General features: G+C 41.7%; 1 protein-coding gene across 1 annotated transcript in view; it reads left to right on the top strand.

Annotated features, from left to right (window-relative positions):
• Window positions 1-23935, top strand: part of LOC149024906 (uncharacterized) — a 66426-nt gene that overhangs the window by 28804 nt on the left and 13687 nt on the right. Inside the window, exon 3 of the mRNA XM_089143545.1 lies at window positions 17029-17138. Within this exon, the coding sequence (XP_088999671.1) occupies window positions 17029-17138 (110 nt within the window). The remainder of the gene's footprint in view (window positions 1-17028; window positions 17139-23935) is intronic.

Below are 23935 nucleotides of genomic sequence, written 5' to 3'. Positions count from 1 at the left end.
CAACCTTCTCAATCTTCTCTTTTAGTTCAGGGTCAGAACTTTGCAAAGCGGCGATCCGGTCTCTAAGGGTGGATCTTGCCGTCATGGCATAAATAATACAATCCGAACCCTCAGGAATCACTTCTAAGCCAAACCTTTCCATTGATAACAACAAAGGTTGACTCAGAAGCACACAAGTTCAAATCCTTTTTCGACTCTTCCTACTAAGAGCATCCGCAACTACATTTGCTTTACCTGGTGATATTGGATGTCACAATCATAGTCGAAACCAACTCCAGCCATCTTCTTTGTCTCATATTCAGCTCTTTCTGGGTGAAGAAGTATTTCAAACTCTTATGATCTGTGAAGATAGCGATCTTCTCACCGTATAGGTAATGTCTCCAAATCTTTAAAGCAAAAACCACGGCGGCAAGCTCTAAGTCGTGGGTGGGATAATTTCGCTCATAGTCCTTCAATTGCCGAGAAGCATAAGCCACAACTTTGTCGTGTTGCATCAACACGCAACCCAAATCCGATCATGGAAGCATCGGTGTAGGCTGTCAACCCACCGGAACTATCGGGTATAGTTAAAACCGGGGCGCTTGTCAATCTAACCTTCAGCTCCTCGAAATTCTTCTCGCAAGACTCGGTCCAAATGAACTTCTCTTCCTTTCTAGTTAGCTTAGTCATAGGGGCAGCCAACCTAGAAAAATTCTCGATAAATCTCCGGTAGTATCCTGCCAATCCAAGGAAACTTCTTATCTCAGTCACGGTCTTCGGTCTTTCCCATTCGGTGACGGTTTGCACTTTTTTCGGGTCAACACGAATACCTTCGGCTGAAACAACATGGCCAAGAAACACTACCCTTGAGAGCCAAAAGTCACACTTGCTAAACTTAGCATAGAGTTTCTTTTCTCTCAACCTTTGCAAAGTGAAGTTCAGATGTTCCGCATGCTCTTCTTCATTTTTCGAGTAAATCAAGATGTCATCAATGAACACGATCACAAACTTATCGAGCACATCATGAAATACCCGGTTCATGAGATCCATGAACACGGCAGGGGCATTTGTTAAACCAAAAGGCATAACTTTAAATTCATAATGTCCATACCTCGTGCGGAATGCCGTCTTAAAGATATCACTTGACTTCACTTTCAATTGGTGATACCCCGATCTCAAGTCGATCTTTGAGAATACGAGACGCGCCCTTCAACCCGGTCAAACAAGTCATCAATCCGAGGCAACGGGTATCTATTCTTGATCGTTAACTTGTTCAACTCTCGGTAGTCAATGCGAGGCGCATACTACCGTCTTTCTTCTTAACGAACAAGACCGGAGATCCCCAGGGTGACACTTGGCTGCACAAAACCTCTATCCAGGAGTTCATTTAGCTGAGTTTGCAACTCCTCTAGCTCGGTAGGCGCCATCCTGTAAGGAGCCTTAGACACCGGAGACGCTCCAGGAGTTAAGTCTATAGAGAACTCAACCTCTCTATCAGGGGGTAGTCCTGATAGATATTTTTGGAAATACATCAGCAATGTTACAAACCACACCGACATCTACCAGGTCTTTTCTTTTCCTTGACCTTGCTTCCGGATGAAGCATCTTCCACCAGGGGAGTGGACTTGCATCAAAGCGGTCAAGGTCTTCTTGCTCACTCTTCCCTTCTTTCCTTGGAACTCCAAAACTGAATTCCCCTCCAATCGAAATTGGATCTTCTTAGAAGAGCACAAGATCACAGCGTTGTAGGACGTCAACCAATCAATTCCCAAGATCACGTCGAAATCTCTCATATCGAACAACACCAACCTTGCCTTCAAGTTCAAACCACCAACACAAACAGGACATTCCTCTAACACTTTATCTAGTTTAACAGCAGACCCAAAAGGGGTACAAATTGACAAATAACTAGACAAACATCTGGGTGTTAGGTTAGTCTTCACAGCAAAATTAGATGAAACGAATGAATGAGATCCACCCGTATCAAACAATACAAATGCTGGTAAAGAAGTGACTAATAATGTACCTGTGACAACATCATGACAAGCTTCTTGGTCGGTACCGGATATACTGAAGACTCGCCGGTGGGAGGAGCGGGGACACTCTTCCGAACAGGGAGCACCGGGCTGAACAGGACTTCTTGGGCGGGAGACGGGCAAAATGGCCGGGCTGTTTGCAAAAGAAGCAAACATTATCCTTCGGTCCAACAGAGGTAGCTGCCAATGGAGGTCCTTGAAATGCAAGCCTGGGGTGTACCATTCCAGGTTGAGAAGGCTGAACAATTCCTGCAGGTCGGGTCCCACTAGTGCGGCCATCGGCCTACATGAACAAGATCGGGACTCGGCCCAACACTCCGGGGGCTGATAGGTGGAAGTGGGGTACGGTGCGGGCCTCACAAAGCGACGGTTGGTGCGATCAACAAATCCAGAAGGTCTGAATTGCCAAGGTTTCTGAACTCGCACATTCTCCTTCTCAGTTTCCTCAATTTTCTTCGCATTCTCCACGGCCTAAGCATAGTCTCCAAGAGTTAAGGCAGTGAGGTGGACTTTGATCGAAGGTCGCAGCCCTTTGAAGAATTTCTTCGCCTTGGCAATATCGGAACTCAAGGAATCAGGAGCGAAGAAAAAGAGTTCTTCAAACTTCTGCTGGTATTCCAGCACAGAAAGGGTGCCTTGCACCAATGCCATAAATTCTGCCTCCTTCGCATCTTTCACCGACTCAGGGAAATAGTTTCTACGGAATGCTTCCTTAAACAACTCCCAAGTAACCACACCAGCATGAAGGTTCTCGAGAATAGGTCTGGTGGAGGTCCACCATGCATCAGCTTCATGTTGAAGCTTTTGCTCTGCAAACAACACCTTCTGATTATCTGAACACTGCAGGTGTCTAAATGCCTTTTCCAATTCTCTTAACCATCTATTAGGAAAGAGGGTGTCCTTGGTCATTCCGATAAAAGATGGTACTTGAAGTTTAAGAAAACTTTCCATCAGCTTGGTATGCGGGACCTCAGTGGACCTCTCCACATACGGAGCTGCACGGCCAGGGTTTCTTGGACCACTTGCTCGGTTCTCTTCTCGCATAGCCAAAAATCCGGTCATCATTTGATTGAACTGTGCCGCATGTTGTTGCATCATGTTGGTCATAATGCTAGCAATGTCTCTGAAGCTTCCGATTTCAGGAGCATCGGGAACTCCAGTAGGGGCAGGGTGCTCTCCTTGTCTTTGCTGGCCCGGGGTCCCAGCAGGCACATCTTCAACTCCGGAATTATAGGAACCAATCAAACGATTCCTCAGAAGCACCATTCTGCAAGCATCGGAATTTTCAACATTGAAATTTAACTTATAAAAATCACTTGATCAATAGAATAGAATGCCCAAATCATGCTTAAAATCAACAACATAGCAAGATTATAATCCAACATTGACAAGAAACAAATCACAAATCAGATTTCCACAAAAAGCCCAAAAGCAGAATTTTTTTTCCCTATTGGTCGATACATTTGGTCGATGGCATCGACCAATAGTATCGACCAAAAATATTCTGCGCGAAAACAGAATATATGGCCCACTCGTTTCATTTCAAAACATTTCCATTTCAAACTTGGCTCTGGGGAAAACTTCTTCTTAAGGTCTCTAAGGGTTTTAGGGTTGGTTTGGGGCTTCCACTACTCTTGCAAGCTTGCATTGATCAACAACACAAGTAAGTCTCATTCTCTTCTTCTCTCTTCTTACGTTTTCATTTACCAAGATATGGTTTTTCTTCAAAACTTCAAAATGGCTGATGCTAATGGTTAGAATCATGCCTAGGGACGTTTAGAGACATGCTCCCACCATTTTACAAGCCAAACTAAGCATGAAACACAAGATTTCACATTCTTAGGTTCCAAGAATCACTATTCATCTCAATATTCTCAACTTTGCAATTATTTGCCTCATTTTTAAACCAAAATGAATTTTGACATGAATCCAAGTCCCACATGACTAATTTACCATGGGAAAGGTGTCCCCACATTCGGTTTGCCGAAATTCCAACTTTTGAAAAAAATCACAACATAGCCCAAAGAGGGATTTTCCTTCACTTTTCTTGCTGAATTTTCGCTCCTACATGGCCAAGATGTTAGATTTTTACCAGACGAAATATCCCCGCATGTTTATCCATGTCTTATACACATGCTAGTATGTTCGAATCGCATTTTCGCAACAATTTCAAATTTTCGAAAAATTACAAAAATACCCTTCATCTAACAAATGACCAAGGGAACTAATCAAAATGAAATTTCTTTCTTGTCTCTGCAGGTTCACCATGCCCAGAGGAGGACGGAGGGCTGATAGAGGTATAGGACATGCTCCACGACGGAGGTTACCGAGGAGGACCTCTTTATTTCACCTCGGGCGAGTTCCCTGTTCGAGCGCTACTTCTATGACATTCCGATCGAGTACGGGCGGTTGGTAGTCTTAGATGAGCTAGAGACCTTCCGCATACGGGAGAGGTTAGAGGCGATGGGATGGTTACCCTTGTACACTACACCATATCCAGTCTACCCAGAGCTTGTCAAGTACTTATATAGTAACCTGACCTACCGATTCGAGGATGACCCGCGAGATGGTCCTCGGATTGTCATCAGTTCTGTGGTCAGAGGCATTGAGATCATATTCACTACTAGCGAGTTGGTTGAGATCTTGGGGGTGCCGTCCGTACCAGACTCTCGTTGGTGGATTCCTCCTCGCACTGACATTTTGGAGGGTCTCATTCCATACGAGACACACGAGATATGCATGACTCTATGGGACGATGAGAACTGCTTCATGCCCAGGAGTGGCACTTCTATGCTACCATCTGCCCGAGTCATCGCTCGCTTTGTCGGGCGAAACATTATTCCAAAGGCAAGGCATCACAGTAGGGTGACGATCATGGAGGCACTAGTCATCTATTGCATTTACACTGGCGTGCAGATAGACTTGGCTCACATCATGTAGCATATCATGATAGACCGAGTTGAGCTTCCCGGGGTCAGGAACCTAGCTTTCGGCCGGGTTTTGACACGCATCTTCTAGTACTTCCAGGTGGATTTAGAGGACACACTGATGATTCCTGATATAGAGATAGGTGAGGACCTCTGTGCATGGTCGATCAGGAAGATGGGGCTTGGTAATGCGGTTAGATCGGACGATGAGGCCAACATCAATGGGGATGCCGAGGATGACGATGTAGATGAGCATGGAGATGATGATGATCAGGGTGATGCTCCAGCTCAGGATGATGATCAGGGGCATGAGGAGATTCCCGCTCCACGATTCTCCGAGGATGGAGGTCCATCTCACCAGACTTCTGAGGCTCCAGGTGTGGCTTCTCATCAGTCTTCGATTTATTCCATACTCGAGAGGATCGAGGCTCGACAGATGAGGATGGAGACATACATGCACACTTTAGGTGAGAGGTTTACATGGCTCGAGGATGAGTTCAGATCGAGGAGGGATCAGACAGATCGTCGGAGTAGATCACCTAGATAGATAGCATTAAGAATTTCCTTTTATGTTCTCACAAATGTACTTTCTTTCAGACTTGTAAAAATTTCCTTATGTGATGATTAATGAGATCAAGTTGTTTTGCTTATATTATTGTGTCTTATTCCATAATCAATTAAGTTTCATTTATTTGGTTACTAATCTCGGTTATCTATTATTCAGCTCTAAGAATAGTTGAGTTACCCCCTTGATCGGTAACTCGGAATGTTCCATCATCGCTTCCGTGGTTAGGGTCTTACTGAACCTGGGGTTCTGATACCACTCTGTCACATCCACCCAGCCGGTACCCTATCTGGCATACTCGGGATGTGATCCACAGCCCCGAAGATCCATAGTTCAGAGACCACATCAGCCACATCGACAATAACGCAATCATGAACAATCAATATTAAGCTACAATCAATAAAATAGAATTCAGGAATAAGATATCATGGATAATCAGAGTGCGGAAATAAATATCAAATCAGATAATTTAAGAAGGCAGTGGGCGGAATCCACTCCTTCACCATGCGGAAGTGAGGTCAAAAATCTAGTTAAGTACAAGTCTCAAGTTATGAAGATAAGTTAAAGTTATTACAATTCTTCTAAGTTTAACTGTCACAAAAAGAAGGGGTAACTACTCATAAGTCTCCTCCAATATGGATATGTCCTCTTCAAAGGTGAGGACTATGGAGATCCAACATGACTGCTCCCATACAACTCCAGGGCTAAGCCTGGTACGCCGGGTGATCTTCTTCGGTACGGTCACCGAAGTTTTCAATGTAGCTAGTCTTCGGATAGTAGTATGAGGTATCCGGGTCAGCCTCAAGGAGTGTGCCATCAGAGTAATCACCTGAAGAATAGCCTAACAAAATATTGTAACAGAAAAGGAATGAGTTCAAAAGAACTCAGCAAGGAAGTTATTCCATCACACATAAACCACAAGATAATCATAACATGATGCAGATGATATGAAGCATATAATGCAATATGATTTTACTCTAAGTATGCTAGTCATCTATGGTAGACATACTTTAAGTCATAGCACCATACTTCTTTAGGTAGTCTCAGTCACTCATCACCGGGGGAAATTGGGTCCTGCATCCCTCTCGGACAAATCCATGGTTGGGGGTTTCGGTCACCACTCTCTCACATCACTGTTTGGTCTAAGTATTGGTGCATGTCAAGGTATAGCCTAGCCCAATGCAAGTAATCTACTTAATCATATCATGTCAGTTCCAGTTACGTCCATTCCTCCCCTCTCGGGATCCTTTCCGGTATCCTTCACACTAGAGTCACGGATATTACTCACCGGACTCATCAACCCTATTGGTCATCCACAAATGGTAAACGGGAAGCTCTCACGTCCCTCTCACGGATCATTTCACCGGTCTTGAGTGCCCGTGAGCCCAAGTCTAACCATTTGCAACCCTACCAATACATGGCCCCTTTCGAGTAACCGTAATGCAATTTATGTCCTCTCACGGAGTGGGTACCGGTCTTGAGCGCCCACAATCCACACTACTTGTCACATCCTCCCAGCCGGTACCCTATCTGGCATACCCGAGAGTGTGATCCACAGCCCGAAGATCAGGTATCGAGTAATCAACCTCCCACATAAACAATAACATAATCATGAACAATCACAATAAAAGTGCGGAAGATAAACCATAGATCCAATAAGGAAAGAATGAATCATAAATAAATTAGAGTACTAGATATAATTAGAGTGTCAAAAACAGATAAGTAAAGTGAGGCAAAATCCCACTCTACAACCAGCGGAAAAGTAGTTCTAAAAGAGAATAAACTAGACAAAATCTAATCCCAGTAGCAAGTACAATGGGTAACTAAATTGTTCTCCACTTTATAGACAACATCCTTATAAGTGTAAATCTCATAAACAGCACAAGGACGCTTCCACTCAATGGTCGGACTAAGCATCGTACGGAGCATAACCACTTGCGGGATCTTCAGTGTAATTGTTGTAACCGCAATCACCTTCCTGGAGATATGCTTCTTCGCCTTGCGCTTCTTCATAGGGACTGTCATAATACTCAGTACCTGCAGAATAGTCTAACAAACATTGTACAATAAAGGAATGAGTTTCAAAGAAACTCACTAAGGCAGTTAAATCCATAATAACATAAATGGCAGGATTTCAGAACAAACATAAATGCAATATGGTATGAGACAAACAATTAATGTATGAATCTAACTCTATGTATGCTGGTCTCTATTGGCAGACATGCTTTAAGTCATAGCACCGTACTTCTTTAGGAAGGTCTCAATCACTCATCATCAGTTGGTAATGGGTCCGGCATCCCTCGGGACATTCCATGGCTGGGGGTTAAGTCACCACTCTCTCACATCACCATTGGTCTAAGTACCGGCGCATGTCAGGGTAAAACCTAGCCAAATGCAAGTCTTCTACTTAGTTACATCAAGTAAGATCCAGATACGTCCATTCCTCGTCCCTGACGATCCTTTCCGGTATCCTTCACACTAGAGTCCTCATAGTCCCTGACTACGGACTCATCAACCCTATTGATCATCCACATATGGTAAACGGGAAGCTCTCACGTCCTCTCACGGGTTGGTTACCGGTCTTAAGCGCCCGTGAGCCCAAGTCTAACCATATGCAACCCTACCAATAAATGGCCCCCACAATGTGATTCCTGTCCTCTCACGGGTTGGTTACCGGTCTTGAGCGCCCATGAATCCCCATTGCTACCACGGGTCGTTCGGTCTCAATACCCCTCCGACTAGGGTCTGACATAACAGGACATCCTAGCCAAACACTACTAGACAATCCTAGATATGTCATCCAACAGTTTAGGAAGGTGTCCAGAGGGCATCTCCGGAAACATCCCATAATATTCCCGTAGTAGTCCAAGGACAGAAATGTCAAAAGGACACCTCTCCTTTCCAAACCATACTTAATCATACACATGCATCAATTCATATCATCACATATATGGTAACCTCATATATGGAAAGAAATCAATAATTACAATCACTTTGTATATAATTGGTAAGTAAATCATACATGAGTCAATTCAATATGATTAAGCAATGCTACTGTAATCAAGGTTATGCAACAGTAGTATATCATTGTAAGAATCTAATTTAGGAACCAACTCAATGATATTCAAATATAGAAACTAGATTCATGCTATCTATTTAATTAAGGAAATAACCATCCTTACCTTTTATAACTCGCAAAGGAATCCTAAGAAATCAAGTAAGATCTTGGCAAACTTGAGAAGAAGGTCCTAAACAAGTGCATACAACATATTAGGAAAGATCCCTAACAGAAAAGATACCAAAACATCCAACACAGACCAATTTTGGAGTTGCTGTACTCATTGGTCGAGTGGATTGGTCGACTGGTCTAGTCGACCAATCGATCAACTGTCCGATCGACCAATCAATCGATCGGTCCATCGACCAATCAATCGACCAATGCAGACGGTAGCCTAAAAAAAAGAGTTTTAAGATATGAAATCCGAATTTGGTGGTTCAAAAGGGTACTAATCAAGGGGTAAACTACATCAGTAGTATTCTAACATATAGGGGACCTCAAAACACTAATCCAATCAAGCCATCAAGATCCAAATTAGGAAACAAAAAGTTACCATAATTAGATCAACCATGGATCTTGATGAATTCGAAATAGAAATCAAAGACAAGAACAATAGGAGGATGGATCATTGCTTCAGGTAAAGGTATCATGAAAACATACTTAGATCTTCAAGGAAATAGGCTTAAAAGCATAAATCTAAATAAGGAAACAAAACCTACCATATATGTAACTATCATGATTCATGAAGAACACATAGTATGGTAGAAGAGAACAACTAGAGATTGATAGATCATGGATCATGAAAAGAAAACACAGCAATTGACTACTAACATGATCAATATAGAAGATCCAAGGAGATCAGAATTCAAATCAGAAGTTAAACAAAGACTAGATCATGGTTTGATCATGATTCCTTCAAAAGCTTGCAATGATCATGGTTAAGATCATTGTTCTAGCCATTAATCCTTAGGATGATCATGAGAGACAAGTCCAGAGATGTTTGCAACAGAGAATGCAGCATCTCCTCTACTGTCTCAACTCAAAAAGGAAAGAAAATAAGAGATGGAGGAGAAGAAGAGAGTATAGACATACCTTTTGATGCAAAAGGAAGAGTTTTGACGAAGATCCGTCAAGAAAATCACCAAGGATGCAAGGGAGATGACTTGCAGAGGTCTCGTTCCAAAGAGTTTGGAGGCAGCAAATACGAAGTAGGCTCGAGATTGGACTTAAATAGGGCAAGAAAAACCTAATTGCCAAAGACAACACTCATTGGTCGAGTGGATTGGTCGACTGGTCCAGTCGACCAATCAGTCGACCAATGCTGACAGCAATTCCAAAATAGGGAATTGAAGACCCAGATCAAATCTAATCCTAAAGGGGTTTTGCACACATGTCAAGTGACTTACCTAATAGGTAGAAATGCCTTCAAACCAAGATAGAGAGCACTTCAAGTCCATCAACTAATCCGATCTTCATCAAGATTCAGTTTCCATAAATAGAACTTCATCATCAACCCGATCTTCATCAAGATTCAGTTTCCATAAATAGAACTTCATCATCAACTCTCATGGATTCAAAGCCAGACACCAAGTCCTCCACTGGGATGGCCCAAAGCTGACTTCTTACTTTACTTCGGGTCACTGGACCTACAAATAACAAGGTTCCTGGGTCAAGGTTAGGGCTGGGTTTTACACTACTACCACGGGTTGTTCGGTCTCAATGGCCTTCCGAATCGGGTCTGATATGATAGGGACATCCTAGCCATACATCTAGACAAGTCCTACGTATGTCATTCAATAACCCGGGAAGGGTCGATGGACACCTTCAAAGAACATCCCATACTATTCCCTCCGATGTCCAAGGACAGAAGCACCAGTAGGGTACCCCTCAATCCCAAGTTATACTTAAGCAATCACATGCCCAAGTTCATCATATCAGTTCACAAGATACAACATCATAATAAACATTCAATTCATGATATTGACATAAGTCATCATATACTGAAATTGATAAACATGATTAGACATTGAAATAACATAATGTAAACACAAAGCTACTGTTGAAAAACATATATAGCAAGTCTAACATGATAAGAATATGAAATAGAAACTATATTTACTAAGTTAGGGATACCAAGTCAAAATTCCATATCTTAGGTGATTATATCGATAACTATCCTTACCTTGAATTGGAGAAGAGAATGGTTCAAGATCACAAGCAAGTGGCCCAAATAGCCTAAAGTCCTAAACAAGCATATATGAAAGGTTAGAGAAGAAATCAGAACAATTGGAGATCAAACGAATCAGAACTAGGCAAAAGTTGCGACAACGCAACTCTATTGGTCGATACATTTGGTCGATAGTATCGACCCATAGTATCGACCAAATCAATTCCGGAAACGGCAAGTCGGCTTTTTGGACTCTTGCCCAGATTTGGTCTTCTGGGTCTCGGATTGACACGAAACTTGGAGGATAGTCTAAGCACAACATGGGGACACTAATTATCAAGAAACTTTCATAATCCAATGGTCCATTTGGAAATCCCCAAATCGACATATTAAGGTTAAGAGTTGTAGGTCATGGCATTGGCTACATCTCAATGCAAATTAGGGGAAAACATGGGGGATTAGGTAGGGAATCGTTTAGAAGTAACATGGAACACATATGCAAGGTATAGATTAGGTTACTCATGAGCTTCATCTCAGTTTTGGTAAATAAAGCAAGTTGGTAAGCAATAAATCATGGAAATGTGTAGTTAATGATCATGAGGTGAATCAATCATAGTCATATCGGTGAAAACATCATTGTATGGGGTTTAGAAAGTTCATGGCAAGGTGTATGCAAGGTTGCAGCACCTTGGCCATGGTCCCAACAGTAAAATAGAGAAAAGATGAGTGAGAAAGTGATTAGGAGAGAGAGAGTCATACCTTTAAAGTGGAACAAGAAAGTAAAAAGGAGTGGTTGACAATGATTGATGAAGAAGATGCTTCACCACTACCAAGGAGGAGTTCTTGGGAGGCTCTCCCACGTTCCCAGATGTTAAAAATGCGAGAATAGGGCTTCAGTCTCGAGGAATAAATAATTAGAAAAGAATATTCCAAGAATCTTTAAATCTGGGTTCAGCAAGCTTGTTGGTCGATACAGTTGGTCGATAGTATCGACCAAAACAGCTTCTGCAGAATTTTACAGAATAGTTCAGCAACTTTAGGTGCGGACTTGGAGGGCTATACAAGGTCAATTTGCATGAGGTTTTCTCATAAAGTTCACTCAGGAGGTCTAGTTTTAGGGAGTACCTTCGGATTTTGCACCGGAGTCCGTTTGATATTTCAACTGTCTCACTCTTCATCAGTGCACAGATTCTAACCTAACACTGGTAATGTACTCAAGAAAGGAGCAGCATCATCAATGTCCATAAACTGGAGTTCCGACATTACGTCATCAACCAGTAGGGCCCACAAGTCCCTCCTACCACCACTTCGGGTCTTTGGAGCTACAAACACAACAATGACCGGGTTGGGTCAAGGTTAGGTAAAAGCTGGATTTTACAGATGGTACCTTATTGTTTAGAGGTAGACTCTGTGTGCCCGCTGTTGATGAAATCAAGAAGGAAATATTGAAAGAAGCACACCAGTCCATCTTTACAGTACACCCTGAAAGTACCAAAATTTACAAGGACTTAAGGGAACATTTTTGGTGGAATGGTTTGAAAGCAAACGTTGAAGACTTTGTTGCTAGGTGTGAAACTTGCCAACGTGTGAAAGCTGTTCACCAACACCCATCTGGATTACTTCAGCCCCTTCCTATTCCTAGTTGGAAGTGGGAAGATATCTCAATGGACTTTGTGACTAGCTTGCTGCGGACGAGTAAGGGAAATGACACTGTGTGGGTGATTGTTGATAGGTTGACTAAATCAGCCCATTTCATTCCTATGAAGATCACCTACTCTTTGGATAAGCTAGCTAGACTTTATGTGGACAATGTAGTTCGTCTACACGGAGTGCCAGTGTGTATTGTTTCGGACCGTGATCCTAGGTTCACCTCAAGGTTTTGGAATGGACTGCAGAAAGCCTTGGGAACCCAATTGAATCTGAGTACAGCTCATCACCCACAGTCTGATGGACAATCTGAGCGGACAATTCATATTCTTGAAGACATGCTTAGGTCTTGTGTGGTTGACATGGGTGGAAATTGGGATGAACACCTAGCCTTAGTCGAGTTTGCCTATAACAACAGTTATCAAGCAACAATAGGCATGGCTCCGTTTAAGGCTTTGTATGGTAACACTTGTAGAATGCCCTTGTATTGGACTGAGACTGGTGAAAGAAAAGTCTTAGGTCCAGAGATGATTGAAGCTACCAGTGATATGGTTGACATGATTCGGGAAAGGATCAAGTCTGCTCAATCTAGACAGAAGTCGTATGCCGACAAGAGAAGAACCGACTTAGAATTTCCAATTGGAGAGAAAGTTTTCCTTAAAGTATCACCTATGAAAGGGGTGACGAGATTCAATGTGAAAGGAAAGCTTAGTCCCCGCTTCATTGGACCTTTTGAGATTTTGGAAAGGGTTGGACCTGTAGCATACCGCTTGGCCTTGCCTCAATCACTTGCTGGAGTTCACAATGTGTTCCATGTTTCAATGCTTCGGAAATACCTAGAAAACCCGGAGCACATACTACAGCAAGCACCCGAAGGACTTAGTGCCGATCTTTCTTACGATGAAGGACCAGCCGAGATCCTAGATAGAAAGGACAAGCAGTTGCGGAATCGCACCATCCCTCTGGTGAAGATTCGATGGAAAAACCATACCCCTGAAGAAGCTTCATGGGAGAAAGAAGAAGACATGAAGGAGAAGTTTCCTCATCTTTTTGGAAGCACAGGTACGCTTTCAATTTCGAGGACGAAATTCTTTTAAGGGGGGGGAGAATGTAATATCCAGCCCTATTCTAACCTTGACCCTGACCCGGATCCACTGTTGTATTCAGGTCCGAAGACCCGAAGCGGTGGAAGAAGAGATTTATGGACCATTCTGATTGATGATCATGATTCGGAGACCGAGCCCATGGACATTGACAATGATACCCCTTGCTTAAATGCATTGTCAGTGTTTAAGGAAAGTCTGAGCATCGGAGAAGATTAATATGGTTGATGTACTAAATGACCTCCTGTGCACAATCCAAAGGTATTCCCCGAAACTAGACTTCTTGATTGAATTGTGGAAGAAAACCTCACTCAATTTGACCTTGTATAGCCTTTCAAATCCCTACTTGAAGTTGCTGTTCTAAACCTGAGTTTTCTGCTGAAAATATTTTGGTCGATCCTTTTGGTCGATACCATCGACCAAGGACCATCGACCAAAATATCCCAGTCTGCCAAGTTAATGATTTCATGGAATATTCCTTTTCTATTTAATATGACCTCGAGCCTTGAGCCTTTTGCAATCATTTTTCTCACCTGGGAACGTGGGGAGAGCTTCCCAAAGCAGCTCCTTGGTTAGTGTGAAGGGTATCTCATCAAAGACACTTAGTTTATCATTGATTCTTGTCTTCATCTTCCACACTAAGGTATGACTCCTCATTCCACTCTCTACCCTACCATTTTCTACTCTTTTCTATTGTCATCTTGCTGATGAGACATTTGGAATGGTGCTGCAACCTTGCAACCACCACTCCAAGTGCCTACTCATGCTCAATCCATGATTTCCTTAGCTATTCATTGATGCTATGCTTATATCTCATGCCTAGCATATGTATTCCATGATTTACCTATTAACATCATACCATTTGATATCAAATTGAGCTATAGAGTGTATTATGTTCATGTTTAACATTGCCATATGATTCCAATCGAATTTCTATTAGTTCCTCTAACTATTGCATGCCATTCCTCATCAATGCAATCAATTCCAACTCATGCCATGATGTTTATCACTTGAACTTGATAGCTCAAATTGGGGCTTTTTAATTAGACCATTGGATTGGGTTAATTCCTTAATTTATAGTGTCCTACTACTGTTGTTAAGTATGCCTCCAAGTTTCAGATTGATCCGAACACCGGAAGACTCATTTCGGACCAAAATACCCAAAATCCACTATTCTGCCCCGAGGACAATTTTGGTCGATCCTTTTGGTCGATACCATCGACCAAGACCATCGACCAAAGTTGTTGCTTGACGACAAGAACCTTGGTCAGTTTTGACCCAAATGACATCCGATCTTCCCGACTTCTTTTCTAACTTATTATTGATGTTTGTTTAGGGCCTTAACAATTCTATTGGACTATTCTTGGTATTCTCAATTCATCATCAACTCATCCAAGGTAAGGATGGTTATATACATAAACATATAAGTCATCAAATATTGAACTGTGCTTCATTTAAAGAATGAAATCTCTAAATTTCCTTTCAATCATTATGAGACTGTTACATATGTGTTAGAACAGTAGCATTTAAATCTTTATACTCTAGTTGTGTTACTTTATCATTTTGATTTGCTTATGTTTATAATGATTCGTTTCAATATCATGATTTGATTACTAATATGAATATGCATTGGATGCATGAGAAATGATGAGATTGGATATGTGATTGCTTACGTATGACTTGGGATTTGGGGGTGTCCTACTGACACTTCTGTCCTTGGGCATCGGAGGGAATAGTATGGGATGTTCTCTGATGGTGCCTATCGACACTCTCCTGAGTTATTGGATGACATACATAGGATTGTCTAGTTGTGTGGCTAGGTTGATCCTTGTCGTGTCAGACCCGAATCGGAAGGGTATTGAGACCGAACAACCCGTGGTAGTGTATGGTTGGATGGGCGCTCTAGGCCGGTAGCCAATTCGGTAGGGGACATAAACCATGCTACAAGATACCGAAAGGGGCCACTTATTGGTAGAGTTGCATATGAATAGACTTGGGCTCACGGGCGCTCAAGACCGGTAACCAATCCGTGAGAGGACGTGAGAGCTTCCCGTTTACTATATGTGGATGACCAATAGGGTTGATGAGTCCGAAATCCGGGATTTCGCTGATTCTAGTGTGAACGATACCAGAAAGGATCGCTGGGGGCGAGGAATGGACGTATCTGAATCTGACTTGACCGAATGAGTAGATGACTTGCATTGGGCTAGGCTTTACTGTGACATGCGCCAGTACTTGACCAAATGGTGATGTGAGAGAGTGGTGACCGATCCCCTTACCATGGCTTTTTGATGACTTTACCGATCTTCCCCGGGCATTCCCAAGATATGGAAATGGGAGAGTGACTGACGACCCAGAGAAGTACGGTGCTATGACTTAAAGCATGTCTACCCTAGAGACCAGCATTCATAGAGTTAGGCTCATATCTGCATCATATGTTCCATATCACATTGCATTATTATATGTTCTGAATGTGTATGATTTCTAATTATGGAATAACTTCCTTGCTGAGTTCTTCGAACTCATTCCTTTTGTGCAAATGTTTTAGATTACATTCCAGGTACCGAAGATTACGATGGCACCTCCTATGAGGCGGACTATGATTCCACATACTACCCTCCGGGTAGTGGCATCGGTGAGGATTCGTATATTGGAGCCGAGGAGGATTACTATCCGCACCAGGGTTAGCCCCACAGTTGTGCGGGAGCGGCAGCGTTGGGTTTACTTCATCCGTACTGTTGAGGAGACTACCATTAGTATAGAAGAAACCCTAGCATAGTGCCCCATTCCCCTGGTGTATTTGTGGAACCCTGGATATTGTAATTAACTTGTCTTTGAATTATTCTGGTGACACTTGGATATGTAACTAACTTGATTTACTTCTTTTCCGCTGCTCTGAGAGGGTGGCTACTACACCTTCTCACCCTTTATGATTTTGATCACACTTTATTTTTATCTATATTCCGCACTCTGATTTAGTTAATCTTATCTTATTCATGATACTTAGTATTAGCTGTTTTTACCATTGATTATTACTGTTCATGATTGTGTTACCGTGTATGTGGGAGGCATGGACCTCAGATCATTGATCCTTGGACTGTGGATCACATCCCGGGTATTCCAAATGGGGTACCGGCTAGGTGGATGTGACAAGAAGACTTGCATTCGGCTAGGTTCAACCTTGACATGCGCCAATACTCAAACCAATGGTGATGTGAGAGAGCGGTGAACTAAACCCCAGCCCAGGAATGTTCGTGAGGGATGCAGGACCCCATTACCACCGAAGAACCCAAGATACCGAAATGGTTGAGGGAGAGTGATTTGAGACCTACTTAGAGGAGTATGGTGCTATGACTTAAAGCATGTCTACCACTAGAGACTAGCATACATAGATTTAGAATCATACATGCATGTCTATTTCATATCATTTTGCATTCATTATGTTTTACTATCATGCTTTACTATATTATTATGTAATGAACTGCCTTGCTGAATTCTTTTGAATTCACTCCTTTTTGCAAACATCTTTGTTAGACTTATCTATAGGTACTGATGACTATGAATGTCAGTACTATGAAGCCCAACTGGATGACGCATACTACGCACAAGGTGCTGGTTATGGTGACTACGACGGTGAAGAATTCCATGGTGACGATGTATCGTGCCAGGATTAGTCACACCCATGTGCTAGTTTAGCATTATCTAGATACTGAGACTTATACTTTTAGAAGTGTTCTTGTCACATCCTCCCAGCCGGTACCCTATCTGGCATACCCGAGAGTGTGATCCACAGCCCGAAGATCAGGTATCGAGTAATCAACCTCCCACATAAACAATAACATAATCATGAACAATCATAATAAAAGTGCGGAAGATAAACCATAGATCCAATAAGGAAAGAATGAATCATAAATAAATCAGAGTGCTAGATGTAATCAGAGTGTCAAAACAGATAAGTAAAGTGAGGCAAAAATCCCACTCTACAACCAGCGGAAAAGTAGCTCTAAAGAGAATAAACTAGACAAAATCTAATCCCAGTAGCAAGTACAATGGGTAACTAAATTGTTCTCCACTTTATAGACAACATCCTTATAAGTGTAAATCTCATAAATGGCACAAGGACGCTTCCACTCAATAGTCGGACTAAGCATCGTACGGAGCATAACCACTCGCGGGATCTTCAGTGTAATTGTGGTAACCGCAATCACCTTCCCGGAGATATGCCTCTTCGCCTTGCGCTTCTTCATAGGGACCGTCATAATACTCAGTACCTGCAGGATAGTCTAACAAACATTGTACAATAAAGGAATGAGTTTCAAAGAAACTCAGTAAGGCAGTTAAATCCATAATATCATAAATGGCAAGATTTCAGAACAAACATAAATGCAATACGATATGAGACAAGCAATGAATGAATGAATCTAACTCTATGTATGCTGGTCTCTATTGGCTGACATGCTTTAAGTCATAGCACCGTACTTCTTTAGGAAGGTCTCAATCACTCATCATCAGTTGGTAATGGGTCCGGCATCCCTCGGGACATTCCATGGCTGGGGGTTAAGTCACCACTCTCTCACATCACCATTGGTCTAAGTACCGGCGCATGTCAGGGTAAAACCTAGCCAAATGCAAGTCTTCTACTTAGTTACATCAAGTAAGATCCAGATACGTCCATTCCTCGTCCCTGACGATCCTTTCCGGTATCCTTCACACTAGAGTCCTCATAGTCCCTGACTACGGACTCATCAACCCTATTGATCATCCACATATGGTAAACGGGAAGCTCTCACGTCCTCTCACGGGTTGGTTACCGGTCTTAAGCGCCCGTGAGCCCAAGTCTAACCATATGCAACCCTACCAATAAATGGCCCCCACAATGTGATTCCTGTCCTCTCACGGGTTGGTTACCGGTCTTGAGCGCCCATGAATCCCCATTGCTACCACGGGTCGTTCGGTCTCAATACCCCTCCGATTAGGGTCTGACATAACAGGACATCCTAGCCAAACACTACTAGACAATCCTAAATATGTCATCCAACAGTTTAGGAAGGTGTCCATAGGGCATCTCCGGAAACATCCCATAATATTCCCGTAGTAGTCCAAGGACAGAAGTGTCAAAAGGACACCTCTCCTTTCCAAACCATACTTAAGCATACACATGCATCAATTCATATCATCACATATATGGTAACTTCATATATGGAAAGAAATCAATAATTACAATCACTTTGTATATCATTGGTAAGTAAATCATACATGAGTCAATTCAATATGAATAAGTAATGCTACTGTAATCAAAGTTATGCAACAGTAGTATATCATTGTAAGAATCTAATTAAGGAAACATATCAATGATATTCAAATTTAGAAACTAGATTCATGCTATCTATGCAATTAAGGAAATAACCATCCTTACCTTTTATAACTCGCAAAGGAATCCTAAGAAATCAAGTAAGATCTTGGCAAACTTGAGAAGAAGGTCCTAAACAAGTGTATACAACATATTAGGAAAGATCCCTAACAGAAAAGATACCAAAACATCCAACACAAACCAATTCCGGAGTTGCTTGTACTCATTGGTCGAGTGGATTGGTCGATGGTCCATCGACCAATCAGTCGACCAATGCAGACAGTAGCCTAAAAAAAACAGAGTTTTAAGATATGAAATCCGAATTTGGTGGTTCAAAAGGGTACTAATCAAGGGGTAAACTACATCAGTAGTATTCTAACATATAGGGGACCTCAAAACACTAATCCAATCAAGCCATCAAGATCCAAATTAGGAAACAAAAAGTTACCATAATTAGATCAACCATGGATCTTGATGAATTCGAAATAGAAATCAAAGACAAGAACAATAGGAGGATGGATCATTGCTTCAGGTAAAGGTATCATGAAAACATACTTAGATCTTCAAGGAAATAGGCTTAAAAGCATAAATCTAAATAAGGAAACAAAACCTACCATATATGTAACTATCATGATTCATTAAGAACACATAGTATGGTAGAAGAGAACAACTAGAGATTGATAGATCATGGATCATGAAAAGAAAACACAGCAATTAACTACTAACATGATCAATATAGAAGATCCAAGGAGATCAGAATTCAAATCAGAAGTTTAACAAAGATTAGATCATGGTTTGATCATGATTCCTTCAAAAGCTTGCAATGATCATGGTTAAGATCATTGTTCTAGCCTCTAATCCTTAGGATGATCATGAGAGACAAGTCCAGAGATGTTTGCAACAGAGAATGCAGCATCTCCTTTACTGTCTCAACTCAAAAAGGAAACAAAATAAGAGATAGAGAAGAAGAAGAGAGTGTAGACATACCTTTTGATGAAAAGGAAGAGTTTCGACGAAGATCCGTCAAGAAAATCACCAAGGATGCAAGGGAGATGACTTGCAGAGGTCTTTGGTTCGTTCCAAAGAGTTTGGAGGCAGCAAATACGAAGTAGACTCGAGATTGGACTTAAATAGAGCAAGAAAAACCTAATTGTCAAAGACAACACTCATTGGTCGAGTGGATTGGTCGACTGGTCCAGTCGACCAATCAGTCGACCAATCTTGCAAAGAATTCCAAAACAGGGAATTGAAGACCCAGATCAAATCCAATCCTAAAGGGGTTTTGCACACATGTCAAGTGACTTACCTAATAGGTAGAAATGCCTTCAAACCAAGATAGAGAGCACTCCAAGTCCATCAATTAATCCGATCTTCATCAAGATTCAGTTTCCATAAATAGAACTTCATCATCAACTTTCATGGATTCAAAGCCAGACACCAAGTCCTCCACTGGGATGGCCCAAAGCTGACTTCTTACTTTACTTCGGGTCATCGGACCTACAAATAACAAGGTTTCCGGGTCAAGGTTAGGGCTGGGTTTTACAGTTCTCTATAGGCTTAAAGAGACACTAGTTTAGTTTTGATTATTTTATTTTCTTTTCCATTTATTTTGGGAATCGGCTATAATCTTTCTTTTTAATTTCGATCTACAATTCCATTGTACTGTAGAGTGATTTTTCGCTACACTTTACATTTGATTATTATACTGGTATCACTTTTTTTTCCGCACTCTGATTATATATACATGTGTTCTTTGAATCTTATCTTGATCTTTTAGTTATTATAGCATAACATTGATTTAGTCTTGTTCTTGATTATATTATTGTAAATGTGGGAGGTTGATTTCTTCGATACTAATCTTCGGGGCTGTGAATCACACACTCGGGTATTGCCAGATAGGGTACCGGCTAGGTGGATGTAACAAAGTGGTATCAAAGCCCACAGTTCAAGGATAATCTAAAATAGGAAACAAGAATGGAGCATTCCTGAGTCAGATCCAGAATTGACTCAAGTATTCTTAGAAGTGAATAATAGAGAATTTGGACTAGAAACGTAAATAATTATGATTTAATAGAAAACGGAAGCTAGACGTCTATAGACGTCACGCCCTTTTGACTACAAGGACACATAATGATAACTACCTGGTAAGGGCAGTGGAGGCTCCACTCGCAGCTTCCTCGCTACTGGTCTCTGGAGGGCAGTTCATCTTGTACAAGTTCTTCTTTGAAGACTGTCTGTCTCCTCGTCGACTCTCCCACGGCTGTATGTTGTTGTTTGACTGAGAGACTCTCGTCTCACCTCCTGTAGAGACCCATCGAATATTTGGCGAAAGACATCGAGTATTGTATGTGCCAATTGTCATAATGCACAATAATTATGATTTAACAAACATCATTTAATGCAATAAAAGGAAATGCATAATACACAATAAGAAAGGGAAACAAAACTTACTTCATTAATTTCTAGGAATTTTTACAAAAGATTTACATCTAAGAAAGCATAAAAGGAAATCCTAGTACAATCTATCTAGGAGACTGTCTCTGCTCTCTAAGTACTCTGACATCCTCTATGACCTATGTCAACTGAGCCTCCATCCTCTCCTGTCTAACCTCTATCCTCTCCAGGATGGAAGTCATAGCTAACATCTAAGCATGCATATCTGGTGTCTTTGGAACTATATGGGATGGACCTCCGATCTTGAAGTGTGATGCGGGAATCTCATGACGACTTGGATCAGCCTCACGCATCTCTGCATCCTCTCCTGCTTGATCATCACTATCTGGACCAGCATTGTCACATCCACCCAGCCTGTACCCTATCTAGAATACCCAAGTGTGTGATCCACAACCCCGAAGATCAAGTTTAGGAACGATCATATCCATTTAGCACAATAACGTAGTCAAAAGCAAGAACAAATCATTGTATTCAAGTAATTTATTAATAAAAGTCAATAAATGATCTCAGAAGGATCACTAAAGAATATCAGAGTGCGGAATAACAAGATACCAATCAAAGACAACTGTAGAGTATAGCGGAAATATACCCCACAACATATGTGGAAGGTAGATCGAAATCTAAGCAAAGCTCTAAGTTAATACAAGTAAAATAAAAGTCTAGAAGAAACAAGAGAATCTAATCCACATCTTCAGTCGGCTCTTCTTCTTCTTCAGTCTTCATCTTCTTCACTTTAGGGTCATGCTCTTGAAGCTTTAGATCATCATCTAATGCATGATCCCATCAGCGAATAAGACGATGGCGGCTGCCGTCAATAGGAGCCATCAATGCAGTTCAAATCTATGTACTGGCTGCCTCGCTGGTCAACACCTTGTCCAAGGACTTCCGGAGCTGTACCAGGAATGGAAGGGTCCTCCGTGTTGTGGCACGAGTTCTTTTCCGGTCCTGCAATGTCATCTAAAAACAAGTCCCCCAAAGGGTAAGCTTAAAAGAACTTAGCAAGTAATCCAAATACAATAAGCATCTTCACATGCAAACACAAGCAAACATATATGCATGATATGAAACAATATATGCAAATATGCTTCTAACTCTATGTATGTATGCTGGTCTCTATAGGCAGACATGCTTTAAGTCATAGCACCATACTTTTTTGGGAAGGTCATTCACTCTCCCTCAACCATCTTGTATCTTGGGCTTTGCCGGTGGTAGTTGGTTCTTGAAACCTTACGGACAACCTTGGCTGGGGTTTAGGTCAACACTCTCTCACATCACCATTGGTCTAAGTATTGGCGCATGTCAAGGTAAAGCCTAGCCAAATGCAAGTCTTCTACTTAGTTATATCAACTCAGGTCCAGATATGTCCATTCCTCACCTCGGGCAATCCTTTCTGGTATCCTTCTCACTAGAGTTAGCATACTCCTGGACTACGGACTCATCAACCCTATTGGTCATCCACAAATAATAGACGGGAAGCTCTCATGTCCTCTCACGGGTTGGTTACTGGTCTAGAGCGCCCATGAGCCCAAGTATACTATTTGCAACCCTACCAATAAATGGCCCCCACAATGTGATTTATGTCCTCTCACGGGTTGGTTACTGGTCTTGAGTGCCCACATATCCCCATTGCTACCACGGGTCGTTTGGTCTCAGTACCCTTCCGAATCGGGTCTGATATAACAGGGGTATTCCTAGCCAAACACTGCTAGACCAATCCTAGGTATGTCAACTAGTAGTTAGGGAAAGAGTCAAGGGGCACCATAGGAGAGCATCCCATACCACCTCCACTGGTGTCCAAAGACAAAAACATCAATAGGGCATTCCCCATTCCACAACTATAACCTAGGCATTCACATCACATCATGATTCCATACAAATCACATTCATATCCACATCATAGTCCGAATCACATTCTCATAGTCAATAATCAATTCTAATATATAAATAAAAAATATGGACAAGCTACTGTTACTACAGAAATTATCATGATGTAAAGAAAACAAGGTAGCAGTAACTAGATCATTCATTCATGTCATATTACAATAAGACATGTAAATAGGCATATTGTGAGATGGAATACTCACCTCGTAATCCGAACTTATAGTCTTTAAATAAGAGATCAGAGAACATATCCAAAATCAACTAAACAAGCTTGACAAAACATGTATAGGTCATAAGAAGTAAATCCAAGAGATAGGAGTCGAAACGGAGCAAAATTGGAGTTACTGTCATTGTGGGTCGATTGGCTGGGCAGCCTGGCCCAGTCGACCCAAGCAGTCTACCCAGTGAACAGTGTTCGACAACAAACGCCAAATCGGTTATAACTTCTTTGTTTGAAGTCCGATTGATCCTAAATTCGAAGGGGAACTTCACATGAACACACTAAGACTATCTAGCATGAATTAGACATCATCCACGATAAAATAATAATAATAATAATAAAATCATACTTACAACAGTACTTACTAATTTGGAAACGTGACTTTCTAAATCGGAAAGAACATGCTTTTCACTGCAAACACACCATGGATGCAAGGAGAATTAAGGATTCACTCAAAAGGATCATTAGCAATAGATCAAAGATGAATACTAACATAAGAATGGATCTAACATGCTATAGAATTAAGATTAAACATGCATGCATGAAGA

Source organism: Hakea prostrata, chromosome 2 (assembly GCF_041222555.1).
Source record: "Hakea prostrata isolate BN-2017 chromosome 2, UWA_Hpros_2, whole genome shotgun sequence".
Classification (NCBI taxonomy): Eukaryota; Viridiplantae; Streptophyta; class Magnoliopsida; order Proteales; family Proteaceae; genus Hakea; species Hakea prostrata.
This window is presented reverse-complemented; position numbering and strand designations above follow the sequence as displayed.